Source organism: Protopterus annectens, chromosome 10.part0, assembly GCF_019279795.1.
Source record: "Protopterus annectens isolate FY-2018-M chromosome 10.part0, PAN1.0, whole genome shotgun sequence".
Classification (NCBI taxonomy): domain Eukaryota; kingdom Metazoa; phylum Chordata; order Ceratodontiformes; family Protopteridae; genus Protopterus; species Protopterus annectens.
This window is the reverse complement of record NC_056744.1, coordinates 1,378,548,872-1,378,566,061: the sequence shown is the minus strand read 5'-3', so window position 1 is coordinate 1,378,566,061 and position 17,190 is coordinate 1,378,548,872. Positions and strand designations below refer to the sequence as shown.

Sequence of the window (17,190 nt, the reverse complement as noted above, 5' to 3'; positions counted from 1 at the left end):
GTATGCCTAAACACTATAATATATGTTTTTGGGGAGCTGTCATGCTTCTGTTTTGTTATTTGCAGAAATGTTTTCGGTTACTAACCGAATACATTTCTGAAAATAACACTATTCTTGCATGGATACCTGGCTGCTTGGTGAATCACTAATTCACCTCATTGCATAGTTTTCACCAGCAAATGAGGTAATTAACATTTTGCAGTCATATCCATGCAGGAACAGTGTAGGCATGCTCGTGCACATCAGATCAGTTGTTTGCTGGATCACTCGGCAGCCATATTCCATGCAGGAACGGCTACACTGTTCCTGCACAGACTTTTCAGCTTCATGAATCCCAGGGAGAGAGTCAAACAGATAAATTAATGGATGATAAAGCTGATATAGTAATGAAAGAATAAGAGGAATGGAAATGAAATTCAGTTGTATAGAAAACACAAAGAAAACATTACATAAATTGTTTTGCTTGCTTTAAGTAGATACAATAATGTGAAAAGGTCTTTGACTTAAAAATTACTAAATAAATAAACATACATTTCACACAGTTTCAGCCTCATCAGACTGTCATGTGTGCCCCTTTAATGAAGAAAAACAAGTACAAGTTATAATTACAAAAGTAATGAAACTCAGTCAGGCATTGTCAAAATATATCTTTCAAAAAGGTGCTGTACCATCTAAACCAAACCACTGATATGTCATGAAGATCTGTCAACTTTAATCTAAAAATGAAGCAATGTACTAGTTATATGTTTGGCAAATACAAAACAATAGGCCATTGTTGATCAATATTGGAGAATCTCTGAATGGAAGGGAAGGGAAAGAAAGAACTGACTAAGCCTTATCTTATTAAATCTGTTTTTTTCTTCCTTCTTTTATATAATTCTTTTAATTGCAACAGACAAAATAAAAATATGACTGTTTAGTTGGGTTTCATGTGTGTGGCACAAGTTTTATGCAATGGATCAGATTCAAGGACAAATACTGTATATCAAATTCATGGATATCACTTTTCTCATTTCAGCTTCTGATTATGAAATAACAATGACTAAGAACACTGTAACCCTCAGAAGTGACTTTGGCAGTGCAGAACAAATTAACACTTCACACATTATACCCCTTCCTACTGGGCACCAAGAAAGCTTTTCCTTCAAACCCAAAGATGTAATAGAAAATGGAGCCATTCACTACTCTACTGCACATGCTTATGTGGCTGCAAACAAGGCAAATGTATCTAATATTGCACAGGCAACAATGATTATTCCAAATGATCCAACTGGTGAGGCTAGTAATGGTATTAGCATCACAGTGCTTGTGCTGATAGTTGCAGGATCCTTAATCTTGGTACTGATTATTGTAAGTGCAGTTGTGTGTGGTGTAAATAATAGAAAAAGAAGAGAATATCACTTCAATCTGCCTGAATGCAATGATAAAATATCTAAGTCATATATTACTTTGAAGCAGGACAGTACGACATTGAAAGAAGCTGAAATCTATGTTTGCTAGAAAGATGCATTCCAAGAGTTTCATGTTAACTTGTAATTTTCTAGATTTATAACACAGAATCACAGATCTCACATAATTTACCCCAGGATTCATGAAGCTTGTGCCAGGCGCATGCATAGCGTAGGTGTTATAACGCCAAATATGGCCGTCGAGCGATTCAGGTAAAATCCAATTCCATGTGCACTACCGGCGTATGCCAGATCTGTTCTGCCCCCGGCGTAGGTATGCAAATCACCCCATGTGCAGTGTCACACCATGCAAATGAAGGCATATAGCAATTTATGAAGTGGTGCAGGCGTAGCGTAAGCCCACGGAAATGTAAACCAAAAAACACGGTTTACATTTTCCCAAACAGAACATCGGAGCTATGGAAGAGGGCCAGACCCAGGTATCACAATGTTAACATATGCCAATGGCAAAATGCACAGCCAATGGCATAAGAAAAGATGCACAACACATAAATAACAACATTTAATGTCATGTCCACAGTAACGCACAGCACAACCACAGGGCATGTGTGCAGAAGCTGTAACATAAAGAAATAATATAAAAATGTCATAAAATCGCAATGTAATAGAAATCAGGTTTACAGCATAATACACAATGGTAGGCATGGAACACCACAACCAAGGTGCAAGGGTTGCTAAGGGCTTGCGATAGTGTTCAGCATGGTAACTATGAATTAGTAGTCAATGCCATGCAAATGAGGCAGATAATACTGAATCGCAAATGTCCCGCTGGATGAAGGTTGTACCATACGGTGCAGCGTTATAACACCGAGGAGTGGCTCAGAGGAGATACATGACATCAGCAGAGGGGTGTGCCACCATAGCAGTAAGCACATTGGAGCATTGCAAATCTGGCCTGTCCATTGCTAAGCAAAGCTGCAGGACAGGGGTGGGGAGGAATCGTTTAGCTGAGAGCACACATGGTGGCCAAAAGCGCATGTGTACGAGGATGAAAACGTGCCCGAAACCCAGTAATCGGATGCACATGCCGCAAACAATAGCAGAAACAGGAAGGTCAGGGGAAGAAAAGAAGGAAATGCGGAAGTAGGGTAATTGGAGTACTAATAAGCAATCAACACCAATCAACCCACGAAGGCCAATCGACGGCAGCTGACAAGTCTGCTTGCAGAAACCTGAAAAACAGGATAGGGGAGGCATTTGAATGCAAAGAAAGGAGGGGAGGTATTGGATTGCAAAGATAGGAGACATGACACAGCAGAGCAAAGCAAACTGACAGCAGACCGGCAGTAGCACACATAGCTCAAGATACGCCAGGTCCAGGAAAGTACAAATGAAAGTAGGCTGCAGGATGCACGCCAGAAAATGGTAGGTGCAACGCGCAGAAATGTAAAGGGAAGGTCAAGAGGTAATCCACGGCAGGCAAATGTAATTCAACACCAAAGGCACCACAATAGTAGTTCCGGCAGTAAAACACATAAGATAACCTGTAGCTATGATCGTACATACACACCCTATGACATCATCGGTGTTCACAGCATAATAGTATAAAGTGTGAAAGCAGCCAACACACACCTGTGTATTCCCAAACACTGCACCATAGTTGTAAACACACGGGGAACTTTTAAAATGTACATGTTGGGAGCTGCCATAGCTGTGATTCATCAGCATGTTTTAGAGACCGACGGTGTTGTGGAGGATGATGCCGACAACCACCGCAGGCCTCGGAGGAGAAGGAGAGTGTTCAGACCAAGGGTAACCTACCAGGGGCTACATGACCTGGAGATAGAGCATTACAGGCTGGACAGGGACATCTTACAGCAAATAGTGGAGCTGTGCCGGCCACGCCCGAGAACCAGAAACAACAGAGGGGAACCCATACCAGTGGACACGAAGGTATGTGTAAGCCTGCAAATACTGGCCACAGGTACCTTTCAAAGGCCAACTGGAGATATAATGGGTATCTCACAGGCATCAGCATCCAGGGTACTACACCAGTTCCTGGATGCCATGTTACCACATGCCAATGAGCAGATATACTTCCCCAGAACTCAGGAGGAGTTGGCCAGCAATATGCACCACTTCCATCATGTGGCACAATACCCGGAGGTACTGGGTGTGATAGACTGCACGCACATACAAATCAAGTCACTACCCGGTGAGCAGGGTAGGGGCTACATAAACCCAAGGGATTCCACTCCATCAACTGCCAGGTCATGTGCAATGCCCAGGGCATTATCATGGATGTGTGTGCTGGCAGCCCTGGAAGCTACCATGACTCCCATATCTGGCATGCCTCACAGCTGTATCAGGTTTTTGTCAGGGGGGACATCCCACATGGCCACCTTGTGGGGGATGCTGGATATGCACTGGAGCCATGGATGATGACTCCCATCAGAAATGCACACACACCCATGCAAGAACGCCATAATGAGGCACACACACAAACCAGAATCATCATAGAGCGTGTGTTCGGGATGCTGAAATCACGGTTCTGGTGCTTGGATACATCTGGTGGAGCCTTGCAGTACTCCCCAGGCACGTGTGCCCACATCGTCATAGTATGTGCCATGCTACATAATATGATCCTGCGGAAGCAGCTGCAGCAGGGACAAAATGGTGAAGGCCCTCATAGCCCACCGCAATTGCCAAGGCCATTACAGGCACAGAGGGATTCAGACCATGAACACACTGTGCCAGCCCCAGTAGGCAGACTGAGGCATGCCCAATATGCCTACGCCTTGGCAAAGAGGGAACGTATAGCACATACTCTGACAGTGTAGGCCCCTATGGACTGACACCTCTCCACCTGCACACACAGTAAAATGGATGGCACACAAACATGACCACCTGTAAATTGTAATGTATAGGTGGCCCAATGTGTGACTCCTACATAGGCAGCCCTCAAACATTGTAAACACAACAGCCAGTGGAACATGGAATGCCAACACCTGAACAGTACATGAGTCTTACAGCATATGATGGTGCTGTGTGCCTGTCACGTTCCCCGCCAGATATATATATATATATATATATATATATATATATATATATATATATATATATATATATATAGATATAGATATATATATATATATATATATGTACACATATGCATATATAATACAGATAGAAAGGGCAATAGAGGGATATATGGTGATATAGATGGATTCAGCGATATCTGCAAATATAATAGTTCAATGACATTCATAACATCTTGGAGGTACAAATAAATAGGATACCGCCAACCATGGAATGTGTAACATACCGACATGCGTAACCATGAGGCTGAAAGACCGATAGAACACAGTACCGGAACAGTACATCCGCGAGTAATAGTATGATGATATAAAGGGACAGTTAGTCACCGCTGCCAGTGTCGTGGTCCATGTAGGTACTATGTTCAACTGTGTCTGTGAGTGCCGTAGTCTGTGTAAGTGTGCGTTGAGGGTGCCATGTGCATCTCTGTGTGACTGTAATGTGTGTGTGTGTCCGCAACATGTGTTTGTTAGTGCCAAGTCAGAGGCAGATCAGTACGGTAGGTGTGGGTATAGCTAGCCATTGGCATACGGTTACTACCTGTTCCACAGTAGGAGGGACAGCCCCACCCTGGGCAGGTGTGTCCTGACATAAAACAGTACAAAGGGCAAATGTCCAAGATGGTAGGACATAAATATGTCCCCTATATAATGTAACAGTCGTATTTAATAGTTATACCTGTATGTAAGAAACTTAAATGTTACATGCAATATGATAAGTAGCCAAAGTCACACAACAATAGGTATGTAGTGAGGATAAAAGTATGTGCTACCTGTGTACTGACCATGGCTACGTGTTGGCCTGTAAACACCACTTTGTGTCCCGCAAGTGTCCAACAATGACCATATGAAAAGGTGGCAACCCATGGCAAACAGGCTCTTTTAACAACACAACCACAATGACTGCAAATATCTGGGACAGAAGGGATAGCTGTCACTTACACATATCCCCTGATATATCGCTGCAATTACGGAGGTATACAAGTAGCAAGCTCACCTGCAGACGATATAGAAACCAATTAACAATGGCCCAACATACAAGCCCGTAACATAAGTCTACTAACTGTTAGCTCTCTAATTAGGGACGGAGCCCACACACATATATACGGATTATGTAGAAATGCAAGGCCCACAAACCTCATATGTTACGTACAACCACCGACATCCCCCACACTAGAAACTAAAGCAATACAAACTGTAATAGCAGCACAAACATCCAGTCAGTCAATTACATCTGCAGAACCCTCAACATACCATGTGAGAGACACAATTAAAGGCATCATGCAAAATTGCAGGCGTTGTATAATGGAACAAACAGCCATGTTACAGGTTTTGATTGCAATACTCCGTTATCAGACGTCGGGATGACAGGTACACCCACATGTTGATCCAAATACTCTACCTGTCACACACAATCCACGGGGGACATGAATCCAAACTATACTTGTCTCCATGCATAGCAGTTGCAGTTACACATAACAAAACACAATACAGACCATCTCCCCGAAGGTAGGGCAAATAGGCAACGCCCAAGTGGAGAATCCAATTATACCCCACTGTCGCTGCGTAATTGGCGAATGGAGTAGCTGCACAGCTGATATGCAAGTAATTAGTCACTCAGGAACACCAATTGGCGGGATGAATCCACATGTTTCAGGTATCGATGTATATAAGGATGACTTGCCAGACATTCAAACCATATGCTCATACCGAATAACAGTTGAAATACTGTGAGAGAGATAGAAACGAAATGCCATAACAACAACAAGGTATGTAGAACGTCCGATATGTAAGGTTATGTATAGCATGATCTGTATTAATTAGTTTTACTGTATGTATAGCCTGGTTTGCATTAATTAAATGTGTCCGCAATGCATAAAGTGGGGAAAGGTATTTATGTAGTGATGTCTTGCTGAGCATACTAACGCTTGTCGAAACTGTGCGTCCAGCAGTGGGACACAAGGTACACAGCACAGACACCACAAGGGATGCTACATGAGGGTATTAAACAGAACAATGCCATACAACCCGCCGTTAGTGGTAGGGTATGTCCAACAAGGATGTGCCATAGCAGGGGATAGTATATGTTGATATACTGTCACAGCACACATGTGTATGGGCATATAACATTAATGACATATGTAAGGTGGTCCCGCTGTGCAAGTATGCTTTGCATTATGGGATACTATGTGAAATATGTGTAATGTATAGTATTATAGGTAGATATGACAGATATTCTACACAGCATAACAGGCATATCATGCATACCACAGGTATCGTCTATTGGTATGTACAATAACAGGATACATATGGCCTGTAGGTATGGGACATAGTAATAGCATGATAGCTAATCTAAATGGAAGGGCTACCAAGTAACCATGCACAAAGGACATGTAATAGCTGCACAGGTGCATAGTGGGGTACTATGCAGTCTGGCAAGTCCATGTGTAAGCACAACTACAGTGTTCACATTAGTGGCACCTCTCCAGGGTAGTGTCCTGTGAACAGGAGAGCCATGTGTCACCTGCCCCTCTGCACAGTACAGCCACTGCAGTGATCCCAGGCCTACATGTGTCTCCCAACCACCAAGGGAGGTATCACATGAACAGTGCTACTGAGTGTCCCTGCGTGATGTACATAGGACTTATGTTCCTCAGCATGGTGAGTGTCCGGTTTGGGAATGTAACCCAAAAGCACATCCCACTCATTGTAGCATGTGTGCACATATCCATGAGCATGTTGCTCACAGTGGCCTCTGCTTATGTCGCGAATGAGGAGTATATCCATCAATAATGTTGTGGACATGGGCCCTGTCTGATCAGCAGAGGTCACCCCTGAGTATGTAGTATGCAAATGTGTACAGATGTGGTGTCCATAGTGCAGCCGCATATTTAAACTGTCAGAGCTCAGTAAACGTCATGGCGTGTTAATGTTGTGGCATGTAAAGCTGTAGCTGTTGTGTAAGGTACACCCTAAATGGGGTGGTGTACCCTTGAATGTGTGTAGATATCTTGAGTTCAGAGGTACAATGGGTGCCTATGTACCAGCTACACACCCAGTACAGATAGGTGTGGCCACGTAGAAGGATATCCACACCACAGTGGCAATACGGTAACCACAGGAGTGGGTGCGACATATGTGTGTACTGCAAACATGTACAATGTGATATGTATGTAGGGGACTACCATCCATGTGATAGTCAGTGGGTGAATGGTGTAATGCAAAGGTGATGTGCATGCACCTTGTGTCATGCAGCTTGATGCCATGATAGTCATAGTATATATCTGTCACAGCGACACCCATATGGTTGGAGTCAGTATCAGCTGGTGGAGCAATCATGGTGCTTGGTATGTAGGGGTTTGAAAGCTAGGCAGGGAAAGTCCCCTGTGCCAGCCTGTTCCACAGGAAAGCATATACTGAACATGAGGGGCCCTATGACTGAGGACCGTGGTATGCCAAATGTACCTGACATGTAGTAGGTACTATGGTATGCTGGCCTCACTGTGTGTCCTGTCCATGAGCCACATAGCATAACATCCTGAGACACACGATGTGCAGGAGGATGTGTATGTTGTCAATACCAGAATGGGGAATGGTGCTGAAAGGCAATGAGAGGACAATGTAGGATGTGTGGACTCCCATACCATCAGCAACTGCCCTGGTAACTGTATGAAAGGAGTCCACCATGTGTAGGGGCCATGCTCTGGCCTTAACAAGCCCAACCCAGGTGGCAGCAAAGGACGGGAGCCCAACAATGTCTCTGTGAATGACGTCCTTGATGATGTGCCCCATAGCCATGCTGAACAGTCCAGTCAGGTGTGTAGGACTATAGTCCCACTCATGCAATGCGGTGCCACCTGTGTGTAGTGTGATAAATGCTGCTGTGTGCCATTCAGGGGCTACAATGTCTGAAACAAGGCTATTACTGAATATGGTGGCCTAGTGGGGAGACATGTAATTCAGAGGTTGGTGGACATCACAGCCTGGGACTTTGGAAGGTGACACAGGGCCAGTGTCCCAGGACATATAGAGTGTAGGTCAGTACTGTGTAGGTGTGACCACAGGGACACTACAATGTTCATGTATGGATTGCGGCCCTGTAGTGAGTGAGAGGGTGTACTGTCAGCATTGAATCCATCCTCCAGCATGTTGCCAACAACACCTGGGTCTGCAATGTTCCTGAGTGACTGTTGTATGTGACAGCAGATGTGGGGGTTGCCATCGAATACTGACATACCACCATAATGCCTGGTGGTACACCCCGGAATGTGTGGCAGTCATGTTTACGTAGCTAGTCTTGGAGTATGTGATGAGGGACCCTGTGGCCCCACCACGGTTGTCCAGTGAGCCACCCCACACATGGGAATGTACACCACTGTGCAACAGCCTAGACCTGTTGTTGTACATCATATGTCCATGGAACATGACCACCAGAGTGGCGTCTGTTATCTGGTGTGTACCATCATGGCTCTGTGTGGAATAGCATGATCCATGCAGTTGTGTACATGCTAATGAAGTGCACTGGGGTCTGTGTCAGCATTTGTATGTGCATTGTCCATCTGCACGGGTGTCATGATGTTAACAACCGCTGTCAGCAGACGTCTGTAGTAGGTGTTGTAGTACACATGTACCGTGTATGCTGTGATGGTTGTGTTGCCGGGATGTGGCTAACAAGGTCGATTAGCATATGTTTGGACTCCACCAATGAGGGGATAACCCCAGGTGTGTAACACCAGTCACATGGTGGTAGTGTTCATGCCAAGGGTAATGTAGGTCTTGGAGGTGGTGTGTATGGGTTGATCCAGCAGAGCGGAGGGTATGACTCATGGATGTGTCGGTACATGAGTGGCTATCCCAGTGAAGTGTGGGGTAGTGTCAGTCACACATCAGTAGTAGTTGTCTGAGGCCCACTGTCCACTATACCAACATAGAAGGTATGTTACCCGTGGGGTATGATGTTGACTTTGTCGCTTGTAACAATGTGTATAGCAGTCCCGGACACAGTTAGTTGGACATGGAGCACCTCTGATGCATTGTGCTAAGCAACTTGCCAGGATGTGTGCAAAACATAGTGGGCTATGGGAACCCCTCAGCTATGGGTGTGCCGGTCCAGGTATGTGCCTAAAAGGTATGGTCTGTCTATAACCTGTCATTGCAGGTGTGCTCTGCAGAGCCTAGAGGCAGGTCCCAGTCACTGCAGAGATGTTTGAGTGGTGCATTATAAGGTGTACCTTGCCTGCATGCGTCACAGAGGAAGATGCAAGCATTGTGTCACATGACCCCATGTCGTGCCTGCCAGTTACCGCCCTGCCGGTGACAGTTATTGGAAACTGTGCAAGACAGGCAGTATAGAAGCAGCAAGAGCCTTACATGTGAGCTGTACTCCCAGGGCTGACAGGTGCAACTCATCTGTGCCACAGCATTGTGTTTGACCAGGACAGTCATAGCGGACAGATACCACATGCCTGTGGAATGACAATAGGAGCATAGGCAACTGTTGAAGTGACACAGTCGGTCATTGTACAGTGGTATCGTGTCTGGATGAATGCAAAATGCTCCCCAGGGCTAGGCCCACACCCTCAGGGCTATAAGACTGGTGAGCTATTGCATGTCCCTGCACACGTAGTCTGTGAAGTGGGATCACAGGGCAGTCACACTAACATGGCGAATGACAGACATATCGTACCTGGTGAGATGTGGCATGGGTGCATAGGTTATGTTGCAGAAGCAGTTACCCGACAGCAAGATGTAAGCGACTAACGCCTTGTGTAGCCTGCTGTGTAGAACTGCAGTGTGACTCCCTACAGAGTCAGCTATGACTGGTGTGTTGTGAATGTTATAACTCACCATTGGCTGTATGTGATGGGCACACATGAGTCTGTAGGCTATAAGCTGGTGATGTTGTCTTCCATGATGGGGGCTACCTCTGGTGCCTACAGTGAGTATGGAGACATACTGCACAAGTTGTCCTTGTATGTGTGGCCAGTGGTGTAGATCATGTGAGACTATGTGATGGGTGGGGTGTGTTGCGAATGTTACACATCCCCAAATGACTGTCAGGTGCAGTCAGGGTTGGCAACAGCATTACCCCTAGCCATAGCTGTCAGCCTCTTGTCCCCAAACTGAGGAACATTAGCCTCCATACTGTGTGACAAATGGGCAAAACGTGGAACACTTACAACTGGCTTACTAACAGCGTCAACTAGGAAGGGCATATGATGGCTAAAATAGGCTGGTCTTACGTATAAAAAAGATATTCCAATGAATTAATATGATTCCCATCTATTTAGCCATGGCTAGCAGGTAAACTATTTACAACAATGAATGTGTGACAGACCCTTCCAATGTGGAACCTTGAGGAACATGCACCTTTTAGAACCCCAAATGAGGTACGTTCCTCGTAATGAGGTACACCTGAGAGCTATGGGCCAGGCACTGCTGCAGAAGTGCATCCCCCACAGGCTGTAGTGCCATATGTTGGGAGGTGAGCATTGAATGTGTACATGAGACAATTGCTCTATTGCCACATGGACAACATATCCCTCATATAGACAGGCAGTAGCACTGGTATGTGACAGTTGGACATGCCTGTATATACAACCATGTCCCACAGGATATGTGCGTTACATGTGTACAACAGCTGTCGTACCTTAAGCAAGCTGGGAAGTGTAGGACAGCCAGTGTACCTTTGGGAAATGGTGTGGAATGGGCGTTATAGTAATCAGTAGCTCATGACATGCTCACAAGTTCTGAACAAGTGCCTAGCATGACCATACAATACAGATAGGGTGTTGGATAATATCAACCCACAAGTGGTGATGACAGTCATTTAGGGTGGCACCGCACTATAACCCTGCTGAGTATGGTGTGCATGTCCATGAACCATTAGCACTGTAGATGTTAGCAGTACAGATGTACAAGACAGCATGGATATTTTATTACAAATACCTTTGCATGTCACAGGAGTGTTCCACCAGTGGCCTGTTGACAGACTCACAGCTACAAAAGGTGCAAGAGTGACATGTGCACAGCACATCGGTGCCAGCTACAGTAGAACAGGGTTAATGTGTTGTACCCCACCCTCATTGTAGCCCATACCACACAGACAAATGTTAGGCATCTGTGTATGTAAGGCTGTGAATGGCCATGACCTATCAGTATAGCTGTGTCAGTGTTGTGAACAACATATAGAATGGGCTGTGTGGGTGAGGTGTGTGACATATGTGCACAGTCTGATGGATGATACCAGCAGTGTCACCGCTAGGTGAACATCCCTGTACCCATACACTACTACCTAGGCTGTGGTCAACATTATGGACACTGTGTAAGGGATGGTGCAGTGCAGTGCACCCCCCGACATGGTGACATCTCCAGGCCCCTTAGGTGGTCATATGAGGTACCCATGTCATGTCAGGGTGCCATCCATGAGCACGGAGATCACTGGACAGGCATATACAGCACTGTGGTGACCAATATTGGATCACATACCACCTGTAAGGGGTAATGGCTATGCATGGATGTGTGATACCAGCCTTCACAATCCACACCTCCACTATGCAGCATGTTGTCTACCTTGCAGAAGGACATTTGCTACACCATGATGATGGACATGCTACATGTCCATATCCTGATCTATATGACATATGTCATGGACAGCCACCATCCTAATACTAGGATCGCCACAGGCTGGACAGATCCCTGTGCCATATATGTGACATACTCCCGCCATACCATGCAACCCTGTCCATCAAAGCTGCACATGTCAACCCAGTCATACATGGTGTGATGGCCGCATGGTAGATGTACTATCAACTGACTGGATCAGTAATGTGGCACTGATGCACCTTGCGGTGGCACAATGGCTGTCTGTTACAGCTTGGAAACCGTGCCTGCACATGCTATGGTTGATGACCATCCCTGCGAATGTCGTCTGACTAGCCATTGTCCCATGTCTATCACATGTGCAATACAGGCGATCCGTGGCAGGATGTTGAACAGTTGTACAGTGCTGTGTAGATGTATATGGCAAAACACATGCATGTACAGGTGTCCATGAGTATGTGTGCATTGTCACTGCTCAAGTCCATTACGGCTGTGTCTGTGTTGATATGTGACATATACACAGCATCCAGGTCAACAGTAGTACCGTGGACACATCGAGGCATGTGCAGATAGGTAAGAACACAAGTGCAGGCAAATAGACATGCTCACAGCAAGACAGCATTTACATGGAGTATGAACACTGTAATGAGGTGACACACATATATGGTGATGATATCCGATGCATAATGGGTGTGACATGTGTGACACAAACACGTCAGTCGTGTCAGTGTCATGATGCTTTGCAAAGATAATTGTGCAAATGTAGTAGATGTCATAGAAATGTATGTGCAGCAGTATCTCTGTACATCTCTGAAACTGTGACCAGTCACCATCATTATGTCTTACAGATAATGCCCCGTACATGCCTCCCAGCATACACCCGCCAGGAGGATGATGTCCTCATCCCACAGCTCCATGACAACTATGAATTGTTGTTCAGCCATGTGCCACAGCATGCCCAGCAGCGGGATGACCTGTGGCAGGATCTACGCAGGAGGGTGTACGATGTGGGTGGCCATAACCGCACCTACCAGCAGGTATGCAGACACTGCATGGACCTGATGCGACATGCAAAACAGCGTGCCACTGCAATCACCAGGGAACAAGGTGGAACAGGTGGTTGGCCACCAACCCAGCCCCCCCACACACACACCGAGGAGCTACTGGTCAGTCTGGGGACACCCAGGGAACAGCATCCAGAAACACTAGCTGCCATCATGGATGTGGGTGTCTCCCAACCAATGAGCCTGGAGTTGCCTGGTAAGTCAGTACTGCACATATGGCTATTATATCCCATGTAGTTGCATGTGTCACTGTACATTATGTAAAGTAACAACATATGCCAGGTATGTGGGCACACATGCTGAATACTACAGTATGCTACGTTGTGTATGCACACATGTGCATACTATATGCTATTACACAGGTGAATGTGTTCACATGCACAGTTCAACCTGTGGCTGTCATACAGTCATGGATAATGTTCATACTGGTGTGTCACCCCTATACAGGTACCTCTAGCGTGCCACACAGACATGGGTCCGTTGCAGGTGAGACTGTCATCAGTATCAGGTATGTTACAGTGTAGATCTATTTGCCATGTGGCCAGTTAATACTTGCACACCTGATGTTTGTTCCAGTCATGATATGCAGGTTGCACCACCCTTCATTCACACACGCCACCCATGTGCAATATATACAAACGTAATGATACACCGACTTGAAACCACAGTACTTGTCATTGCGACATGTGTGGTCAGCTGTGCATACAACGGTGGAGGTATTCTACAATGGAGGCATATGTAGCATGCATTGGAACAACATGTGTGGTACGCACACAGTACCACACAGTGAGCTGTGATATGGGCAGCCCACAGGTGTCACCATTGTGTCATATACCCCTGCATTGGGTGCACACATTGTGATGTGCCACCTGACATGTCCCAGACATGTAGTGTTCTGTCTGCAATATTGTCACACTATCGCATGACCTATACCCCACATGCCAAACATACAACCCGTTGTCTGCATAGCCCTGTGGATTGTGACATATCTGACATCTATGGGTGTATGTCATATGGGACAACACAGACATGTGGAAAAGATGCCCATCACACACAATTGGCCAACACATGTGCACACATGGCCATGGGGGATGGCCAGAGACATGTAGCCACACAGTACTTGGGATGTGTATACACCCTGTTGCACATTGTCCACACATGGTCCAATTATAGCCTTAGCTGACCGATTATACAGTTGATGTGGTACACTGGACAACCTAACAGCCTGTGCACAGCTACTGGAGGTGTCACTGAAGTCTACCATATACGATCTGTTGAACATCACGACTGTGTTGCAGTTATGGCTATGCAATGTGTACATATTATGCATTCCACAGCAACATAGATGCCTCATGTTGCCATGCAATGGCACAGTGTCTGTACTTCACACTGTATAGCAATGTAGATGGCTCACACTACCCCCCCATGCTCATGCACATTTGCTAAACATGCATTCTATGTGTAGGGCATACACACAACACTGCAATGTGAAGCCCATTATGATGCTGTACATGTGTCAGGACACCATTGTGTCAAATATGTATGCATGTTAATGCACATGTCAGCAGATTACATGTCAAGGTCACGTCAGCCATGTGTACTGTTATCCTGTTCTGGGCCACATGGTGTATCACGGGGATGCATGCATACTACCATGATTGTGTGAACTGCATGGCTACTGATATGACACCTGCTTGCAGTAGTGTGTACCCAGGGAGGTATGCTTACTAACACTATTAATGCCTGAGCTGCATGCCCTCTGCTGTATCACAGGCATGCTGCATGCCATCTGACAAATCACATGCATGGTGTGTCTGTGTGTGTCTGTGTTTGTGTGTGTGTGTCTGTGTTTGTGTGTGTCTGTGTGTGTGTGTGTCTGTGTGTGTGTCTGTGTCTGTTTGTGTGGGTGTGTCTGTGTGTGTGTGTGTGTGTGTGTCTGTGTCTGTGTCTGTGTGTGTGTGTGTGTGTCTGTGTGCATGTGTGTGTCTGTGTGTGTGTGCCTGTGTCTATTGTACTTTACAGTATTTCTTTGCATTCACAGGTGATGTAGGTGCGTTACCCTCCTGCGGTCCATCTGATGTTAGTGTCCCCACAGATACTAGCGGTGATGAACATATGCATGAGGTACAGGTAGGGTTGTCAGGGGCTGAATCTGTGCCAATGGTTACCATCCCAGCTATGTCCCCCTCTTCCACGCACACAGTACTGCTGCCAACACATACCACATCACCAGTGGCCATAGAGGAAGGACAGACAGCATCTGTTAGTGTGGAACAGGAACATGTTGGGGCTACAGAAGGTGTGTCTACCCACCATGGTGTCAGTGTAATGACTGCAGATGTGCCACACAGGCATGTGGCCGGTGCTGCTCGTAGGAGGACCTCTGGCAGACATGCACCTGCAGGACAGAGCACAGCAGCTGGTATCACCAGACGCATGTTCCAGACTGTAATGGCGGCACAGGCACGTGCTGAATGGCAGAACAGAGAAGGGCAGAGGCTGCAGAGGGCTGCTATCCATACCCTAAATGACAACATCCAGGCATTGGCAAATGCTCAACAGCAGATTGCTAATGTTCTGGATAGGCGATTAGGTGAAATGGTCGGAATCCTTGACCGAGGCATGGCAATCCGCGAGCAGGAGCTGTCTGTGCTGGAACACCTGGTAGGAGTGAGGCGTAGGCCACGTGGACATAGGCCAGCAACACCACCTAGTGTAGGTTGACGTGAGCATGCCACCTCACATGCCCGCTCCCATAGTGCCGGTAGCAGTAGCAGTGCAGCTAGTGCTGCGCTGTCAACACCAGGACACAGCAGGCCATGTGGACGTTGCCCTGGACAGTCTCAGCGGGGACACGGTTCCAGCGGACATCTGTCGTCGGACAGTAGCCACTCTGTACCTCCACCTGGTAGTGCCCGTGCAACCCCAAGCAGGCACAGGTCACGTGGCCATGGATGGACACAGTGAGCTGTACAACCTGCTCTGTACAATCTGGGGCTGTCAATTATACCCGTGTAGGCATCACAAATGGCAGAACTGTGTACACACATACACGCACACAGCAAACACAACTGTAGGGCTCCACAACATCCACATGCATTCTGCACAGACATGTCCAGTCAACTCACTGGCCCTTACACACATGATGTTATCTATTGGTGCAGCCTATACCCCTGGCAAACATATCACCCTGTGCATATGATGAAGCCTGTGCCGCATCCCTGTCATCCACACCATCGGTGCAGGATTATGCACAAATATTCTGATGCACAGGGTAAACAGCATAGTGAGAGGTGTATGTAATATTACCTGTGTATGCATAGTGAAGGATGTATATGTTGCAGTGGCTGTGTGTGAATACTGAGAGATGTGTATGTGACATAGGTTGTGTACTGTCGACATGCACCAGTCATACCATGTAGTGCAGGTGCAGCATGCATTGTGATGCATTCACGGTATGTGTCTTGGTTACATCTGCAGCACCATGTTGGTTGTGATACCCTGGTTCCCTCCTATGGTGTACTTGCATGTGCCTACAGGTAGCAGTGTTTGCAGCCCCCCCACGTGTAACTGTGGATTACTCACAGGCACGTCTGGCAATATCAGCATGTTACATGTACCCTCAACCTGACTGTTAGACACACCAACATGACACAGATGTCCGCACATATACTGCACCTGACGCATGTGGTCGGTGCCACAGGCTACACTGGATAGAAACATGAAATACATAGCATGAAACATTACAGGTATGTTGACATGGTGCAGGAGTTGTACAAAGCGGCCTGGCCAATGATGATGTGAGGTGTCACTTGGTAGCTGGAGGCCACACTGTGCAGCAATAGGACCCTGTAACAGTACGGGAACATGGCCGCATTCATGGGGTGTACACCACTATAACGCACACCCCATAGTGTGCAGGTGGGGACACTTGCCTGTGTGGTCATCACCCTCACAGTACTATGCACCCACACGACTTGTCACAGAGAAGGGACATGCACAGGTAGCCAGTATGGCTGG

The 17,190-nt window shown here is 46.5% G+C and overlaps 1 protein-coding gene across 1 annotated transcript in view; it reads left to right on the top strand.

The window, feature by feature from the left end:
* Positions 1-954: 954 nt before the first annotated feature.
* LOC122814285 (interleukin enhancer-binding factor 3-like) overlaps positions 955-17,190 on the top strand; it is a 167,480-nt gene continuing 151,244 nt past the window's right edge. Inside the window, exon 1 of the mRNA XM_044086875.1 lies at positions 955-1,350. Coding sequence (XP_043942810.1) covers positions 955-1,350 — 396 coding nt within the window. The remainder of the gene's footprint in view (positions 1,351-17,190) is intronic.